This window comes from Cetorhinus maximus, chromosome 16 (assembly GCF_964194155.1).
Source record: "Cetorhinus maximus chromosome 16, sCetMax3.hap1.1, whole genome shotgun sequence".
Taxonomy (NCBI): Eukaryota; Metazoa; Chordata; class Chondrichthyes; order Lamniformes; family Cetorhinidae; genus Cetorhinus; species Cetorhinus maximus.
In genome coordinates, this window is record NC_135894.1 from 29,786,401 (window position 1) to 29,806,795 (window position 20,395).

The window sequence follows — 20,395 nt, forward strand, 5'->3', positions numbered from 1 at the left end:
CGTGCAGGAGGGCGTGCCAGGAGCAGCACCAGGCATACCTAAAAATGAGGTGTCAACCTGGTGAAGCTATAATACAAGACTGCTTGTGTGCCAAACAGCATAAGCAGCAAGTGAAAGACAGAGCTACGCGATCCCACAACCAACAGATCAGGTCTAAACTCTGCAGTCCTGCCACATCTAGTCGTGAATGGTGGTGCACAATTAAACAACTCACTGGAGGAGAAGGCTCCACAAATATCCCCATTTTCAGTGATGGGGAGCCCAGCACAGCAGTGCAAAAGATAAGGCTGAAGTATTTGCAACAATCTTCAGCCTGAAGTGCCAAGTGGATGGTCCGTCTTGGCTTCCTCCGGAGGTCCCCAGCATGATAGATGCCAGTCTTAAGCCAATTCGATTCGTTCCATGTGATATCAAGAAACAGCTGAAGGCACTGCATACTGCAAAGGCTATGGGCCCTGACAATATTCCGGCAATAGTACTGAAGACTTGTTCTCCAAAGCTTGTCATGCCCCTAGCCAAGCTGTTCCAGTACAGCTACAACACTGGAATCCACCCAGCAATGTGGAAAATTGCCCAGGTATGTCCTGTACACAAAAAGCAGGATAAATCCAACCTGGCCAATACCAACCCATCAGTCTACTCTCAATCATCAGTAAAGTAATGGAAGGGGTCATCAACAGTGCTATCAAGTGGCACTTGCTTAGCAATAACCTATTTGCTGATGCCCAGTTTGGGTTCCGCACCCTCAGCTCCTGACCTCATTACAGCCTTGATTCAAACATGGATAAAAGGGCTGAACACCTGAGATGAGGTGGGAGTGACTGCCCTTGACATCAAGACAGTATTTGACCAAGTGTGGCATCAAGGAGCCCTAGCAAAACTGGAGTTAATGCAAACCAGGTGAAAAACCCCGTTGGTTGAAGTCATACCTAGCACAAAGAAAGATGGTTGTGGTTATTGGAGGTCAACCATCCCAGTTCCAGGACAACACTGCAGGAGTTCCTCAGGTTAGTGTCCTCGGCCCAAACATCTTCAGCTGCTTCATCAATGACCTTCCTTCCATCATAAGGTCAGAAGTGGGGGTGTTCACTAATGATTGCACAATATTCAGCACCAATCGCGACTCATCAAATACTGAAGCCGTCCATGACCAAATGCAGCAAGACCTGGACAATATCCAGGCTTGGGGTGCCAAGTGGCAAGTAACATTCGTGCCACACAAGACAATGACTATCTCCAACAGAGAGAATCTAACCATTGCCCCTTGACATTAAATGGCATTACTATCACTGAATCCCCCACTTTCAACGTCCTGGCTATATAAATACTGTGGCTACAAGAGCAGGTCAGAGGCTAGAAATCGTGCGATGAGTAACCCACTTGATTGGCACCACATCCACTAACATTCACTCCCACCACCACGGTCACACAGTAGCAGCAATGTGTACCATCTACAAGATGCACTGCAGGAATACACCAAGGTTCCTTAGACAGCACCTTCCAAACCATTACCATCTAGAAGGACAAGGGCAGCAGATAGATGGGAACGCCGCCACCTGAAAGTTCCCCTCCAAGCCATTCACCATCCTGGCTTGGAAATATATCACCATTCCTTCACTGTCACTGGGTTAAAATCCTGGAACTCCCTTCCATAATAGCACTGTGGGTACCTTCAACACATGGACTGCAGCAGTTCGAGAAGGCAGCTCACCACCACCTTCTCAAGAGCAACTAAGGATGGGCAATAAACGCCTAGCCAGTGAAGCCCACATCCCGTGAATGAATTTTTAAAAAGCATATATTTTGTTCATTACTAAACACTGACCAGCCACGGAAAAGAGATTACAACAGATTAAGCAAGCATAACAATAGAAAGACAAATGCATTCTAACAAAAGAGTATTGCCAGAAAGGATGGCCAGCCTATACTCCTAACAACCCAGTACTTCGCCAATACTTCAAACGGAGAAAATATCTCACAATCATTCATGATTTCTTAATTTCTTAATGACAGACTAGTCATCCCTAAAACAATTCACCTTCAAATTATCCAGGAAATCCATCAAGGTCACTTGGGAATAATGAAATGCCAAGCAAGAGCCCAGCAGTCAGTCTGGTGACCGGGCATCAGCCACTCCATTGAATAGTTCATCATGAATCGCTTTACGTGTGCAGTGAACAGCCAAAAGAGAGTGAACCAGCGGTACCCTCCACTTTACCCAGCGGCCATGGCAGTGCCTGGGAATGGGTTTATTTGAGTTTAAAGGCAGCGTTTTCAGCATTGTCACCGATTACTACTCCGCATGGTCTGGTGAGTAGACTGCACTGCATCACAGCGGAGGCAGTCATTACATCACTGAGAATCCTTGTGACACATGGCATCCCGGACTTAGTGGTGTCAGACAATGGACCTCAGTTTGCTAACAAGCTGTTTTACAACTTTGTGCAGGAATATGGTTTCATACATGTGACTAGCTCTCCTAGATATCCTCAGTCAAAAACAGGAGCAGAAAGAAGCATTCAAACAATCAAGGAATTGATGAAAAGAGACAAAGATATTAACTTAGCCTTCCTCAATACAGAGCTACACTAAAAAACCAGTTCTCACCATCAGAATTATTGATGGGAAGACAGCTATGAACACAACCTCCAGCTCTACAACAAACACTACAATATAACATTATCTCAGATGATCGGGAGAAAGTTAGAAAGCGTGAGGAGCAACAAAGAGACAGTCAAGATCATAATGTCAACTTCAGGCACAGAGCATGAGACTTGAAAGTACTATACCCGGGGAGAGACGAGATCAACAGGCAGAGGGAATTGTAACAGAAAGAGCTCCAAAACCAAGATCTTATAGAATCAAAATGAACCAGGGAAATATCAGAAGGACCCAAAAAGCCTTGATACCACTGGGGAGGAAACCAATGGAACCTTGGACTTATTATCCAGATCTGGATGGAGACAAGGAATCAGAAACAAGGAAAAACTCTACAACCACCCAGATGGAAGATACTCCTATTGAACGAGGAAGTGCAGTTCGCCTTCAACCTTGAAATGAAGTCAGGGCCGGGTCAGGGAGATTGGTCAAGGCACCACAGAGACTAATCCTGTGAAGACTGAGACTTTGAGGGGAAATATAGGAGGATGTATATAGTTGGGATAAAAACTTGGGGGGAGATGTAAAGGGTTAACGTCAGGAGCACCTGATATAATGCAATATCACGTCACTAAGAGACTACGATCTGGTGGGAAGCAGAAGTACAACCTTGTGCAAAGTGCTGAGATGTATATAGATCTTTAAATGAACAAGAATAGTTTAAATTAAATAAACATGAATAATAGTCTATGGTAGCATTCTTAAGGAAACAGGCAAATCCTAAAGAAACCCCATAAGACCCCAAACTCAAGACAAAACACCGCCTGTTTGTTTTCCAGTCTCCTTGGGATAAAAGCTAACATTCCATTAGCTTTTTTAATCACTTTTTATACCTAACTAGATTTCAATGATTTCTGAACTTGGATTCCCAACTCTATCTACAGACTCCTCTACAGTTTCTCACCATTTAGAATATACTCCAATTTATCTTTTTTGGGCCCAAAGTGGATGATCTCATATTTGCCCACATTAAATTCCATCTGTCATAGTTTTTGCCCACTCACTTTATTTGTCATTGTCCCTAGGCAAGTTTGTGCTCCTGGCACATTATTTACTGCCCCTCCTAATTTTATATCAGCAGAAATATTGAATAGACAACTCTCCAGTTCCTCTTCCAATAAGTGATGAAAAGTTGACGACCCAAAACAAGTCCCTGGGGAAGACCAGTTGGCAAATCGGTCAATCACAGAGCTTTTCCTTTATCCTACTCTTTGTCTCCCATCTCCCAAGCAATTTCTAATCCAAATCAAAAAGCTATCTCCTTTTCCCTGGCTTGGAAACCATCAGGTATCCTGTAGATTTGGCTATCCTAAGTCCATTACTTTCTCCATTATCATTACTTTATTAATATTGAACACAGTAAGTTACTTGACTTAGTTTTAGTTTTCCTTCCTATCACTGGTATTTTATCCTTTCCCTCTACTGTGAAAACAGACACAAGGTACTTGTTTAATAAATCCGCAATTACCTTGTTGACTATTACAGTATCAATATTTCAATGGGCCCACATCTCCTTCAACCATTCTCTTAATATATTTATACACTTCTTTACTAATTGCCTTTATCCTACTTGAAAGTTTTCCTTACATTCCTCTTTGAAGCTCATATTATTTCCTTTGCGTCTCTTTGTTACTTTCTTTAACTCTCACATTCCACTGGATCACCACTTTTCTTGCTGTCTATGTGAAGATCCCAAGGCGATTCATAGGAACATTACCAGAGAAGGGTTAGAGATGGCTCAGTTTGTAGCATTCTTGCCTCTAAGTCAGAAGGTTATTGGTTCAAACCTTAGGTCAGATTTGAGCTAACGTTCCACTGTAGTAATGATGGAAGTTCCATATTCTGATGATGTGTTTAAATGGAAACTCTCCCTGCCCTCTCAGTTGGTTGTAAAAAATCCTATGGCACTATTATGAATATGAGTAGTGGAGCTCTCCCCAGTTTCCTAGCCAATATTTATTCCTCAACCAACATGAGTAAAGGGATGATCTGGTTGTTATCACACTGCTGTTTGTGGGAGCTTGTTGTGTGCAAATTGGCCACTGCGTTTCCTACAACATTGACTACACATCAAAAAAAAATCTAAAGTCACTTCAAAGATGCATATTCGGCCAAAATTTGAGACCAAACCACACAAAAGGACATTAGCACAGACAACCAAAGGCTTGGTTAAGAAGCAACTTAAAAGAGAGAGCCAGGAAGGCAGAGATGTTTAGGTAGGGAATTCTAGAGCTTAGGGGCCTAGGAGGCTAAAGGCATGGCTGCTGAGGGGCAAAGTACATGTGTTCTGTGAAAACAATGTTTCTGAAACTGGGCCCTTACGACACAAGTGTGGATATCCTCCTTGGCATTGATGCTAAAAGGACATTCCTGCAGCATTGAGAAACATGGCACTTTTAGTGAAAGTCCTACTTGACAGTTAACTTACAATAAGTTTGCTATTTAGCTTTAACAGAAAAAAAAGTCCCAAAAGAAAGGAAGGAATGGAAGCTGAGCCATTGGAAGCGTTTGGATGATCTGTCAGTGGAAGAGTTTTTGGAGAAGGTTTTCAAAGGCAAAGGGTGAGGTAGAGACAGGAGATCTTAGGGAGGTAGTTCCAAATAGTATGCCCTAGGCAGGAGCAGACTGAGAGAGGGAAGCCACAATCAGAGCACCAGAGAGTGCAAAAAGACACATTAGGCTAGAGCAGATTTCTAAGTTAGAGAGGGGTGAGCCTCTGGAAGGAGTAGTAGTTGAGAATGAGTATATTAAATTTGATGTGTTGGAGACAGGGAGCCAGTATTGGTCAGTGAGGATGGAGTGATGTGAGTGGGATTTAGTGCCAGCCAGGAATTAGGCTGTAAAATTTTGGATCATTTTGAATTTATGAAGGGTGCAAATCACAAGGAAGGGGTTATAAAAAAACAAGACAGAAGGTAGTGATCACTTAGAGAATTTTAGTGATAGGGACTGAGGTGGGTAACAATATAAAGGGGAAAATAAGCAATCTCAGTGCTCCATCAGGTGGATAGGAGCTTCCGTAGTTCACTTCAAAGTCAAAAAGGACACAATCAGATTCAACCTGACAAAACAGCCAGGGACAGGGATGGAGTCAGCAGGAAGGAAGAGTAATTTATGGCACAGATAAAGATGCTGCAAACATACACAAGAGACAAGAAATTGCAACTAGTCTAAGAAGTAAACAACAAAACTCCCTAAAGTTAATCAGAGATGGCATGAGTTGAAAATGGGAGGGAAATGATTGAAGGTGAGAGGGGCTGGTTACATTCAGTTTGCTATTTTCATGAACATGTCATTGCTCCCCAAATCCCTGCCCAACTTTTCCGCAGTTCCATGTTTGAACCCAATGAATCAGGTTTATACCCATGCCACAGAACTGAAACAGACCTTATCAAAGTTACAAATGACATCCTATGTGACAGTGACCATGGTAAACTATTCCTCTTCATCCTCTTTGCCCTGTCTACATCCTTTCACACATTTCACACATCATCCTCTCAACTCAGTTCCATTGTCCAGCTGGGTGGGACTGCCCTTACTTGGCTCCATTCCTATCTATCTGGTTTTAACCAGAGAATAACCTGCAATGGCTTCTCTTCCTGCTCCAGCACCCTTATCTCCGGTACCCCCAAGGATCTATTCCTGACCCCGCTCCTCTTTCTTTGTCACGCTGCTTGTCCAACATCCGATATTGGATGAGCAAAAATTTCCTCTCATTAAACATTGGGAAGAACAAAGTCTTCACGCCCAGCTACCAACTCCACTCCCTAACCAAAGACTCTATCCCTTGCCTTGGCCAGTGTTGAAGTGTGAATCAGAATGTTTGCAACCTCATCATCCTATTTAACTCTGTGTTTACTTCCTACCGCATCCTCCTTTCATAGGCAGTCCCTCAGGATCAAGAATGACTGGCTTTCACTCCGGTTCAGTGGGTTTTGAGGTGGCTGATAAGTCCAATGTGCGAATCTTCAGGCTCTGCCACATGCAAGGCAGGTGGTGCTTGAAAGTTTGAGTAGATGAGGTGTTTGGAGATTTGGCGGTCTGACTTCACTTCTGCATGCTCCCGACAAAGTCCCTTGATGTGTTCAAATCCTTCCCGAAAGTATCTTCTCCATTTTGGTCAGTCACAAGCCAGGATCTCCCATGAGACAATGAGGATGCTTTGAGGACATTCCCTAAAGCAATCCCCTTGTCCTCCGGGGAGTCTCCATAAAGTCACCCATCTCCACATTGCCTCAGCTCATCTGCTGCTGAAACTCTCGTCCATATCTCTGTAATCTCTAAACTTGACTATTTCAATGCTCTCCTGGCTACCCTCCCGTCTCGTTTACTTGTCCTCATCCAAAATTCTACCTAACCAAGTCTTTGTTCATCCATCTTTGTTTGCTGACCTATACTGGTTCTCCTTTGGCACCCAGTCTGGCAATGCCTCAATTTAAAAATTCTCAACTTGTTTACAAATCCCTCCATGGCCTCGGCCTGATCTCCTTAACATTCTCCAGCCCTACATACCTCCAAGATCTTTGTACTCCTCCAATCTAGCCTCTTGTACATCCCAATTTTCATCACTCCTTCATTGGCAGCTGTGACTATAACAGGCTAGGACCTAAACTTTGGAATTACCTCCCTAAACCTTTCCACCTGTTTGAGATGCTTCTTAAATTCTATTTCTTTGTCCACCTTATACCTCCTTATGAGGCTCAGTGTCAAATTCTGTTTGATAATACTTCTGAGTGAGAGAGGGAGGGAAAGAGAAAAAGAAAGAAAGCATGAGATAGAGAGGAAAATAGACAGAGAGGTAGATAGATACAGCCAATAAAATCTATTTTGTCATTGTTGTAATGCAGGAAATACAGCAGCCAATTTGTGTACAATAAACTCCCCCAAACAGCAATCAGATAAATGGTTTTAGTGATGTTGGTTGAGGGATAAATGCTGGCCAGACCACTCCCCTGATATTCTTTGAAAAATATCACAGGATTTTATACATGCGCCTGAAAGGGTATTCGTTTAATACCTCACCGAATACTGTGCAGCACACCTCAGTGATAGAGTGTCAGCTAAGATTATTTGCTCAAGTTCTGGAGTGGGACTTGAGAAGAGTGTCAATGGAGAAGCATGAAACTCTTTCGAGTTATCAGCAGTCACAGATTGCAACTCTTTCGAGTACAATCACAGTTCTTGGTTTCCGGGAGTGGGACATGAACCCACAACCCTCTGATTCAAAGGCGAGGGTGCTATGAACTGAGCCACAGCTGACACCTCCTTCTCTGGAGTGGGACTTGATCTCATAACATTCTGGCTCAGAGGACAGAATGCAACTAATGAGCCAAGGCTGAAGGGGGTCACGGGGTGTTTGGTTGGAATGGAGAGGAAATCTGAAGCTATGAGGATAATATTTGGATGGTTTAAGAGCATATATATCATGGTGAGGGCGATATTTTACGCTATAGGAGCATTTGGACAATTTGAGAGGCTATCATGGTATGGGGATATCATATAATATTAAAGGTGCATCTGATGGCATCTGGATGATATGAAACTGGATAGGTATATTGTTGGAAAATAGAGATAGTTTAAATTAAGTTATATGTGTATTTGGAGGTGTGGGGAACAAGGTATATCTTTTTTTTATTATTCATTCATGGGATGTGGGCTTCGCTGGCTGGGCCAGCATTTATTGCCCATCCCTAATTGCCCTTGAGAAGGTAGTGGTGAGCTGCCTTCTTGAACCGCTGCAGTCCATGTGGTGTAGGTACACCCACAGTGCTGTTAGGGAGGGAGCTCCAGGATTTTGACCCAGTGACAGTGAAGGAACAGCAATATATTTCCAAGTCAGGACGGTGAGTGGCTTGGAGGGGAACCTCCAGGTGGTGGTGTTCCCATCTATCTGCTGCCCTTATTCTTCTAGATGATAGTGGTCGTGGGTTTGGAAGGTGCTGTCAAAGGAGCCTTAGTGAATTCCTGCAGTGCATCTTGTAGATGGCACACACTGCTGCTACTGTGTGTCGATAGTGGAGGGCATGAATATTTGTGGATGTGGTGCCAATCAAGCCGGCTGCTTTGTCCTGCAATGTGTCAAGCTTCTTGAGTGCTGTGGGAGCTGCACTCATCCAGGCAAATGGGGAGTGTTCCACCACACACCTGGCTTATGCCTTGTAGATGGAGGGCAGATTTTGGGGAGTCAGGAGGTAGGTTACTTGTCGCACGATTCCTAGCCTCTGATCTACTCTTGGTAACGACAGTATTTTTATAGCTAGTCCAGTTCAATTTCTGGTCAATGGTAACCCACAGGATGTGGATAGTGGGGAATTCAGTCATGGTTATGCCATTGAATGTCAAGGGGCAATGGTTAGATTCTCTCTGTTGGAGATGGTCATTGCCTGACACTTGTGTGACGTGAATGTTACTTGCCACTTGGCACCCCAAGCCTGGATATTGTCCAGGTCTTGCTGCATTTGGACATGGACTGCTTCAGTATCTGAGGAGTCGCAAATGGTGCTGGACATTGTGTAATCATCAGCGAACATCCCCACTTCTGACCTCATGATGGAAGGAAGATCATTGATGAAGCAGCTGAAGATGGTTGGGCCGAGGACACTACCCTGAGGAACTCCTGCAGTGATGCCCTGGACCTGAGAAGACAGACCACCAACATCTTCCTTTAAGTTTGATTTGTGTTCCTGTACTTGTGTTAAAAAAGGGGAAGTTGAGTCTTAGTTTCACTTTAAAGGATGTCTGCATTTTAATGAAGGTTTTACGATTCTTGAAGGGAAGGTAAAATGAACATAAGGTAGAAAAAAACTGTGCTGTTGTCTAGCAACAGGAGGCCCCACAGAGACAGAAAAGTAGTTTCAGTTCAGTTTGATTGCAGTTGGTCAGTGTGTTCCAAGGTTGAAAGGAGTTACCAGCAGAAGAGAGGAACAGATAGCAAGTCCCAAAGTAAAGTTGGAAGCAGCAGCCAGCAGAAGCAGGGCAGAGGAGGGAACTGCAGAGGAAACAGGTTTCCCCAAAGAACAAAATAAGAAAGTCCCCATAACCAGGGAGTGGAACAGGAAGGTCCCAAGAGGACAATTAAGTCAAAGGAAAGGCAGGAACCGGGGAAAGGTCCTGTTAGGTGAGGTTAAGAATAAGGAGCTGAGAGAGGTTGAAGGGAGAACCATAGCATCTGTTTGGAGTGGCATCTGTCACTTGGTTTCAGGGTGTAGTGTGTCTGACCACAGGTCTCCTATTGGTTTACATGGACTGTGTACTTACTGTGAACATTAGAGTATAAAATAACTTTTGTAACTTGTCTTCTTACAAATCTGTATATATCTGCAAAGGTATAGTTGTTGGCGAAGGAGTATTGTAATATAATTCATCTTTTCTTGTTTAATAAATGTTTTATTATTTTGTTAAAAGTTCATCAGCTGATTCCTGTGACTCTGTTCAGTAGCCACTCTCCACATATCTAAACAAAAAATAAAAGTTAGGATCTATCAAGCCAGGTTCCACCCTGAGATCTGGCTTGTCCAGTAGTAACATCAGCTGGGATCATAACACTATGATTGCATGAAGGTGAGTGCCTGAGGAAATAAGGATACACATCTGATGGTATCTGCTGGTATGAGGTGGGAATCTGATGGTGTGAGGTGCATATCTGAGGGTACCCATCTGATGGCCATCTCTCAAATGGCCAATGTTCCAGTAAAGGACAAAGAGAATGCTACAAAGACATTCTGAAGCTCTCTATGAAGAGTGGCAGCATTGGCATTAATGACTGGGAGGAGCTTGCTACCAATCGTTCAAAATGGCAACAACTTGTCCATCAAGCTGCATCACGATTTGAGTCCCAACGTCTTAATGATGAGGCAGAGCAGCATCAGAGGAGAGAAAAGGAAGCAAATCCTGCACTTTGGATCCCGCTATCTCGGGGGACATCCTGCCCAATGTGCCCAAAGATCTGCGGGTCAAGGATTGGCTTGTTCAGTCACATGAAGATCCATGGCAGAAACTCATGACCCTGAGTAGACATCATCCTCGGATCAATGACAATCTGATAGTATCTGCTGATCTACTGGAGGGTACAAGAGTGGGTATCTGATGGTATGAGTGAGTGTTTAATGGTATCTGACAATATGAATGTAGGTATCTGATGTCAGTGGGTAATTGATATAATGGAATTTGGGTGGTGTGAGCTGGGAATCTGATAGTACGAGGTTCGTGTCTGCTGGTAAGTAAGCGTGTGTTGGATGGTGCAAGGGTAGACATCTGATGGTGTACGATGGGATCTGTTAGGAAGAGAATGTATATCTGGTGTTGTTGGAGTGGGTATCTGATGAGTTAGAGTAGGTATCTGATGTTATGAAGTGGATATCTAGATGGTATTAGAGCAAGTTTTAAAAAATTTATTCTTTCATGGGATGTGGGCATCACTGGCAAGGCCAGCATTTTTAGCCTATCCTTAATTGTCCCTGAGCTGAGTGGCTTGCTAGACCATTTCAGAGGGCAGTTAAGAGTCAACCACATTGCTGTGGGTCTGCAGTCACATGTAGGCCAGACCAGGTAAAGACGGCAGATTTCTTCCCCTAAAGGGCATTAATGAACCAGATGGGTTTTTACATCAATGATAGTTTCATGCTCACCATTACTGAGACTAGCTTTCAATTCCAGATTTTTTTTTAATGAATTGAAGTTAAATTCCACCAGCTGCCAGGGTGGGGTTTGAACCCATGTCCCCAGAGCATTAAACTGGGCCTCTGGGTTACTAGTCTAGCGACGTTAAAACCATGTCACCATCTCCCCTCATCGTCATGGTATTACAGCAGGTATCTGCATAATATGAGAGTGGGTAACTGATGGGTTGACGTGGGTATTTGATGGTTTAGGATAGGTATTTCATGGGTTGGGGCGGGTATTTTATGGGTTGGGGCGGGTATTTTATGGGTTAGGGCGGGTATCTGATGGGTTAGAGTGGGTACCTGATGTTATGAGGTGGATATCTGGATGGTATTAGAGCGAGTATCTTCACGGTATTACAGCAGGTGCCTGCATGGTATGAAAGTGGGTATCTGCATGGTATAAGAGTGGGTATCTAATGGCATTAGAGGAAGTATCTGATGGTGTGGCAGTGGGTAACTGATTGTATCTGTATGATATAAGGTTGGTATGCAACAGTACAAAGGAGGGTTATTGATAGTACATCAGATATATAAGGGTCAAGAATCTGAAGGTATCTGATAGTACGTAGTGAGTAATTGATTGTAAAAGTGTGGGTGTCTGATGAGATGACAGCATGAGATTATAAGAATGTATGAAATAGGAGCAGGTCATTCAATCCATATGGGGTGTTCTTCTGCTTCAATTCTACCTTCCTGCCTCCTTCCCATATCCCTTGATTGCTTTAGTATCTAGATCTCTGTCTTCAATATACCCAACAACTGAGCATCCACAGCTCTCTAAGGTAGAAAAAGAGGATTCAATACCCTCTGAATGAAAACATTTCTTCTGATTTAGACCTAAATGGCCCCTTATCCTGCGATCCCAAGATCTTGACTCCAATGCGAGGGAATACATGCTCCCAGCATCTACCCTGTCAAGTCCCTTAAGAATTTTATGTTTCAATGCAGCCACCTCTTATTCTTCTAAATTCTGGGGAATATAAACCTGGGGCAGAATAAAAGCCTAGGGGGGAGTGGTGGTGGTAATGTTGCTGGACTAGTAATCCAGATGCCCAGGCTAATGTTCTAGGGACATGGGTTCAAATCCCACCACGGCAGCTGGTGGAATTTAAGCTCAAATTAGTAAAATCTGGAATTAAAAGCTAGTCTCAAGATTGGTGACCATGACAACTATCATCAATTGTTGTAAAAACCCATCAGGTTCACTGAGGCCCTTTAGAGAAGGAAATCTGCCATTCTTACCTGGTCTGGCCTATATGTAACTCCAGACCTATGGCAATGTAGTTGACTCGTAACTGCCATCTGAAAATGTCCCAGCAAGCCACTCAGTTCAAGGACAATTAGGGTTGGGCAACAAATGCTGACCTTGCCAGTGGTGCCCACATCCCATGAAAGAAGACTTCTCATTGGACAATGCTCACATCCCAGGAATCAATCTAGTGAACATCTGTGGCACTCCCTCTATGGATTCTTGCTTGGATAAGAGACCAAAACTATACACAGTAGACAGGTGTGGTCTTAACAAGGCCCCAATCAATTGCAATAAGATTTCTTCACTCTTCCACACCACTTTTGTAATAAAGGCTAATATACCATTTGCTTTCCTAATTGCTTGCTGCACCTGCAGGTTAAATTTTTCAGATTTATGTGCAAGGACACCAAGGTCCCTCTGAATATCAACATTTTGCAGTCTCTCGCCATTTGAAAAATATTCTGCTTTTCTATTATTCCTTCACACTTCCCCACATTTTATTCCATCTGCCGTAACACTGTCCATCGCTTAACCTATTTATATCCCTTTGCAGCGTCTTTCTGGCCACCTTACAGCTTACTTCTACTCCAACCACAAAACCCTGCAAGTTTATTTCCTTCAAATGCCCATCCAATTTCCTTTTGAAATCATTGATTGTCTCTGCTTCAACCACCTTCATAGCGAGTTCCAGGTCATTACCACTCGCTGTGTAAAAAAGTTCTTGCTGACATCCCTCCTGCATCTTTTGCCCAAAACTTTAAAACTCCATCCACTAATTCTTGTAGGAGAACAATCTCTGCTTCTCCAAACTAACCTTGTAACTAAAATCCCTCTGACTCTACCTTCCCGCCTAACTTTGTATTGTCAGCAAACTTAGATAGGCTATACCTTGTCCCCTCAACTAAGGAAAGGTATCTGATGGAATGAGGGTGGGGATTTGGTGGGATAAGGATGGGCATCAAATGGTGGCATTTTATGGGATTGGGGGAATATGGGGTTGGGAAAAAGGGATGAGGGCAGGCATCTAATTAGATGATGCTGAGAATCTGACAGGATACAGGTGGGCATCGGATAGTATCTGCTGGGAAGTGTGCGGGTGCTAGTTGGAATATGGGTGGGTACCTGATGGGATAAGGCTACGAGGAATGAGGGTGGATATCTAATAGAATCTGATGGGATGAGGGTGGGTCTCTGGTGAGCGCGAGTATCTGATAGGATGAGGGTCAGTGACTCATGCGATTCTTTGGAATGAAGGTGGGAGTTTGAACTAAGGGACTATGAATCCAATGGGATGAGGGTGGGAATCTGATGGTTTCTGAGGGGATTGAGGATGAGTATCTTTTGGGGTGAGGACAGGTATCATTTGAGCTGAGGGTGTCTGATGGAATGAGGGGCTATCTAATGGCGTGAAGGAGTATTTGATAGGGTGAGGAGGATATCTGATAGGGTGAGAGGATATCTGATGGAATGAGGGGTATCTGATGGGATGAGGGGGTTATCTGTTGGTGCGGGGGTATCTCATGCTCTGCGGGTGCCTGATGGTGGGGGAGTGTATCTGATGGTGATGGGGGTGTTTGATGGTATGAGGGGTGTTTGATGGTATGAGGAAGGTATCTGATGGGGATGAAAGTATTTGATGGTGTGAGGGGTATTTGACACTATGGGGTGGGGTTTGATGTTATGAGGAATATCTGATGGTTATGGGGGTATCTGAGACAATGGAAGTGTCTGGTGGGTGTGAGGGGTGTTTGACAGTATGGGAATATTTGATGCTATAGGGTATCTGATGGGGATTGGGTGTATTTGATGATATGGCTGGTATTTGATAGTATGGGGGGTATATGATGAAGATGAGGGGTATTTGATGCTATGGGGGTATCAGATCAATATAGGGTTCTTTGATGGGAGCGTTTGATGCTATGGGGTATTTGATGGAGTATCTGCTGGGGATATTTAATGGGTGCATCTGATACTTTAGGGGTATTTGAAGGGGTATTTGATGGGATAATTGATGCTATAGGGGTACTTGGTGGAGGTATTAGATGCTATATGGTGTCTGATGGGTATGGAGGTATTTGATTGGGGTATCTGATGCCATGGGGTATTTGATGGTAAGCATTTGCTGGGAGGTATTTGATGGGGCATCTGGAGGTATTTGGTGCTATGGGGGTACTTGATAAGGATATTTCATTGGAGGTATTTGATGGGGTATCTGATACCCTAGGGTATTTATTGGCATAGGGAATATCTGATGGGGTCAGGGGGCAATTTGATAGGGTGAGGGGCTATTTGATGGTATGGAGGCATTCGGCATTATGGGTTTTTTTGATGATATAAGAGGTATCTGATGGTTATCGGGGTATCTGATGCTTTGGGGGTGTCTGATGGGGATGAAGGTGTTTGATGGTATAGTGGCATCTGATGGGGGGGTGGTGTGTATTTCATGTTAGAAGGGGCATTTAAGTAGGTAGCAACGACACAGGTAGGACTAGGAAAAAGGTTCTGCTGAGGGACTACAAGCAGCACAGGGCTAAATTAAAAAACAGAACCACAAAGTTAATAATCTCCAGATTACTACCTGAGCCACGTTCAAATTGGCGTAGGGTAAATAAGATTAGAGAGGTAAATGCATGGCTCAAAGATTGGTGCGGGAGAAATGGATTCCGATTCATGGGGCACTGGCACCGGTACTGGGGAAGGAGAGAGCTGTTCCGTTGGGACGGGCTTCATTTGAACCATGCTGGACCAGTGTCCTGGCAAATCCTATAACTAGGGTTTTAGATAGGACTTTAAGCTAATTAGTGGGGGTGGGAGGGTTCAATTGAAAGGAAGTTTAGAAAATCAAAAATAAACCCCCGAGGAGTTTCCTCACTATAGGGCAAAGTATAAATCGGAAAATAATGGAGGTGTGTAAGAAGGGCGCTACAATTGCCATGGGTGATTTTAATCTGCCTATTGACTGGACAAATCAGATTGGCAGAGGTAACATGGAAGACAATGGAATGTAATGGGTAAGATGGTGTATTTAATAGGGAATGTAATGGGTATGATGGTGTATGTAATAGGGAATGTAATGGGTATGTATGGTGTATGTAATAGGGAATGTAATGCGTATGATGGCGTATGCAATAGGGAATGTAATGGGTATGATGGTGTAATAAAATAAACCCCCAAGGAGTTGCCTCACTATAGGGCAAAGTATAAATCGGAAAATAATGGAGGTATGTAAGAAGGGCGCTACAACAGCCATGGGTGATTTTCTTCTGCATATTGACTGGACAAATCAGATTGGCAGAGGTAACATGGAAGACAATGGAATGTAATGGGTAAGATGGTGTATGTAATAGGGAACGTAATGGGTGTGATGGTGTATGCAACAGGGAATGTAATGGGTATGATGGTGTATGTAATTGGGAATGTAATGGGTATGATGGTGTAAGCAATAGGGAATGTAATGGGTATGATGGTGTATGTAATAGGGAATGTAATGGGTATGATGGTGTATGTAATAGGGAATGTAATGGGTATGATGGTGTATGTAATAGGGAATGTAATGGGTATGATGGTAATACGTAATAGGGAATGTAATGGGTATGTATGGCATATGCAATAGGGAATGTAATGGGTATGTATGGTGTATGCAATAGGGAATGTAATGGGTATGATGGTCTATGTAATAGGGAATATAATGGGTATGATGCTGTATGTAATAGGGAATGTAATGGGTATGATGGTGTATGTAATAGGGAATGTAATGGGTATGACGTTCTACGTAATAGCTAAGTTAATGGGTAGGATGGTGTATGTAATAGGGAATGTAATGGGTATGTTGATGTATGTAATAGGGAATGTAATGGGTATGATGGTGTATGTAATAGGGAATGTAATGGGTATGGATGGTGTATGTAATAGGGAATGTAATGGGTATGATGGTGTATGCAATAGGGAATGTAATGGGTATGATGGTGTATACAATAGGGAATGTAATGGGTATGATGGTGTACGTAATAGGGAATGTAATGGGTATGATGGTGTATGCAATAGGGAATGTAATGGGTATGATGGTGTATGTAATAGGGATTGTAATGGGTATGACGGTGTATGCAATAGGGAATGTAATGGGTATGATGGTGTATGCAATAGGGAATGTAATGGGTATGATGGTGTATGCAATAGGGAATGTGATGGGTATGATGGTGTATGTAATAGGGAGTGTGATGGTATGTATGGTGTATGCAATAGGGAATGTGATGGGTATGATGGTGTATGTAATAGGGAATGTAAAGGGAATGATGGTGTATGCAATAGAGAATGTAATGGGTATAATGGTGTATGTAATAGGGAATGTAATGGGTATAATGGTGTATGTAATAGGGAATGTAATGGGTATGGATGGAGTATGTAATAGGGAATGTAATGGGTATGATGGTGTATGTAATAGGGAATGTAATGGGTATGATGGTGTATGTAATAGGGAATGTAATGGGTATAATGGTGTATGTAATAGGGAATGTAATGGGTATAATGGTGTATGTAATAGGGAATGTAATGGGTATGGATGGAGTATGTAATAGGGAATGTAATGGGTATGATCGTGTATGCAATAGGGAATGTAATGGGTACAATGGTGTATGTAATAGGGAGTGTAATGGGTACGATGGTGTATGTAACAGGGAGTGTAATGGGTATGATGGTGTATGCAGTAGGGAATGTAATGGGTATGATGGTGTATGTAATAGGGAATGTAATGGGTATGATGGTGCATGTAAGAGGGAATGTAATGGGTATGATGCTGTATGTAATAGGGAATGTAATGGCTATAATGGTGTATGTAATAGGGAATGTAATGGGTATGGATGGAGTATGTAATAGGGAATGTAATGGGTATGATCGTGTATGCAATAGGGAATGTAATTGGTATGATGGTGTATGTAATAGGGAATGTAATGGGTATGATGGTGTATGCAATAGGGTAATGTAATGGGTATGATGGCGTATGTAATAGGGAATGTAATAGGTATGATGGTGTATGCAATAGGGAATGTAATGGGTATGATGGTGTATGTAATAGGGAGTGTAATGGGTACGATGGTGTATGTAACAGGGAGTGTAATGGGTATGATGGTGTATGCAATAGGGAATGTAATGGGTATGATGATGTATGTAATAGGGAATGTAATGGGTATGATGGTGTATGCAATAGGGAATGTGGTGGGTATGATGGTGTATGTAATAGGGAATGTGGTGGGTATGATGGTGTATGTAATAGGGAATGTGATGAGTATGTATGGTGTATGCAATAGGGAATGTGATGGGTATGATGGTGTATGTAATAGGAAATGTAATGGGTATGATGGTGTATGTAATAGGGAATGTAATGGGCATGATAGTGTATGTAATAGGGAATGTAATGGGTATGATGGTGTATGTAATAGGGAATGTAATGGGTATGATGGTGTATGCAATAGGGAATGTAATGGGTATGATGGTGTATGTAACAGGGAATGTAATGGGTATGATGGTGTATGTAATAGGGAATGTAATGGGTATGATGGTGTATGCAATAGGGAATGTAATGGGTATGATGGTGTAAGCAATAGGGAATGTAATGGGTATGATGGTGTATGTAATAGGGAATGTAATGGGTATGGATGGTGTATGTAATAGGGAATGTAATGGGTATGATGGTGTATGTAATAGGGAATGTAATGGGTATGATGGTGTAATAAAATAAACCCCCAAGGAGTTGCCTCACTATAGGGCAAAGTATAAATCGGAAAATAATGGAGGTATGTAAGAAGGGCGCTACAACAGCCATGGGTGATTTTCTTCTGCATATTGACTGGACAAATCAGATTGGCAGAGGTAACATGGAAGACAATGGAATGTAATGGGTAAGATGGTGTATGTAATAGGGAACGTAATGGGTGTGATGGTGTATGCAACAGGGAATGTAATGGGTATGATGGTGTATGTAATTGGGAATGTAATGGGTATGATGGTGTAAGCAATAGGGAATGTAATGGGTATGATGGTGTATGTAATAGGGAATGTAATGGGTATGATGGTGTATGTAATAGGGAATGTAATGGGTATGATGGTGTATGTAATAGGGAATGTAATGGGTATGATGGTGTACGTAATAGGGAATGTAATGGGTATGTTGATGTATGTAATAGGGAATGTAATGGGTATGATGGTGTATGTAATAGGGAATGTAATGGGTATGGATGGAGTATGTAATAGGGAATGTAATGGGTATGATCGTGTATGCAATAGGGAATGTAATTGGTATGATGGTGTATGTAATAGGGAATGTAATGGGTATGATGGTGTATGCAATAGGGTAATGTAATGGGTATGATGGTGTATGCAATAGGGAATGTAATGGGTATGATGGTGTATGTAATAGGGATTGTAATGGGTATGACGGTGTATGCAATAGGGAATGTAATGGGTATGATGGTGTATGTAATCGGGAATGTTATGGGTATGATGGTGTATATAATAGGGAATGTAATGGGTATGGATGGTGTATGTAATATGGAATGTAATGGGTATGGATGGTGTATGTAATAGGGAATGTTATGGGTATGATGGTGTATGCAATAGGGAATGTAATGGGTATGGATGGTGTATGTAATAGGGAATGTAATGGGTATGGATGGTGTATGTAATAGGGAATGTTATGGGTATGATGGTGTATGTAATAGGGAATGTAATGGGTATGGATGGTGTATGTAATAGGGAATGTAATGGGTATGATGGTGTATGTAATAGGGAATGTAATGGGTATGACGGTGTATGTAATAGGGAATGTAATGGGTATGACGGTGTATGTAATAGGGAATGTAATGGGTATGATGATGTATGTAATAGGGAATGTAATGGGTATGGATGGTGTATGCAATAGGGAATGTAATGGGTATGGATGGTGTATGTAATAGGGAATGTAATGGGTATGGATGGTGTATGCAATAGGGAATGTAATGGGTATGATGGTGTATGTAATAGGGAATGTAATGGGTATGGATGGTGTATGTAATAGGGAATGTAATGGGTATGGATGGTGTATGCAATAGGGAATGTAATGGGTATGATGGTGTATGTAATAGGGAATGTAATGGGTATGGATGGTGTATGTAATAGGGAATGTAATGGGTATGGATGGTGTATGTAATAGGGAATGTAATGAGTATGGATGGTGTATGTAATAGGGAATGTAATGGGTATGGATGGTGTATCTAATAGGGAATGTAATGGGTATGGATGGTGTATGTAATAGGGAATGTAATGGGTATGGATGGTGTATCTAATAGGGAATGTAATGGGTATGGATGGTGTATGTAATAGGGAATGTAATGGGTATGGAGGGGTCTGTGCCGCTCTGACCTGCAGGATGAGGCGGGTTTGTTGCGGTTCCAGTAGGTTCCCGGAGCCGGTGCGGGTGATGAGGATCCGGCCATAGGGCCCCGGGCTCTGCAGGTGAGAGTAAAGCCGCTGTTTGGACTGGTTGACGGGGAAGAGGCTGTTGACCAGACTCCGCTCGATCTTGGCCAGACTGTGTCTCGGTGCGAACAGATATTCCATATCGTCCTGGAGCCGGTACCGACTGAAACTCGCCCCCAGCAGGATGGACAGGAGCACGGGGGCTGAGGCGAACAACACCGGGTGGTTCCCGATCAGGAAGCCCAGGCGGTAGAAGCCGCTCCGGAGGCCCCGGTGCAGCAGTTGCCGGAGCATTGTGCCAGGGCCCGGGCAGGCCCGCCAGCCAGAGCCGGGCCTCAGAGCCCGGAGCCCGGCCTGGACTCCGAGTCCGAGC

At 43.0% G+C, this 20,395-nt stretch overlaps 1 protein-coding gene across 5 annotated transcripts in view; it reads right to left on the reverse strand.

Annotated features, from left to right (window-relative positions):
- The window catches only part of ptchd1 (patched domain containing 1), a 122,907-nt gene extending 102,518 nt beyond the window's left edge, over nucleotides 1-20,389 (reverse strand). For all 5 annotated transcript variants that reach the window (XR_013579140.1, XR_013579137.1, XR_013579139.1 and 2 more), the window contains exon 1: nucleotides 19,966-20,389. Coding sequence is in view for 1 of the 5 variants with exons in the window: in XM_078559583.1 (XP_078415709.1) it covers nucleotides 19,966-20,316 (351 nt within the window). In the remaining 4 variants the exon portion in view is untranslated. The remainder of the gene's footprint in view (nucleotides 1-19,965) is intronic.
- Between the last annotated feature and the right edge of the window lie 6 nt (nucleotides 20,390-20,395).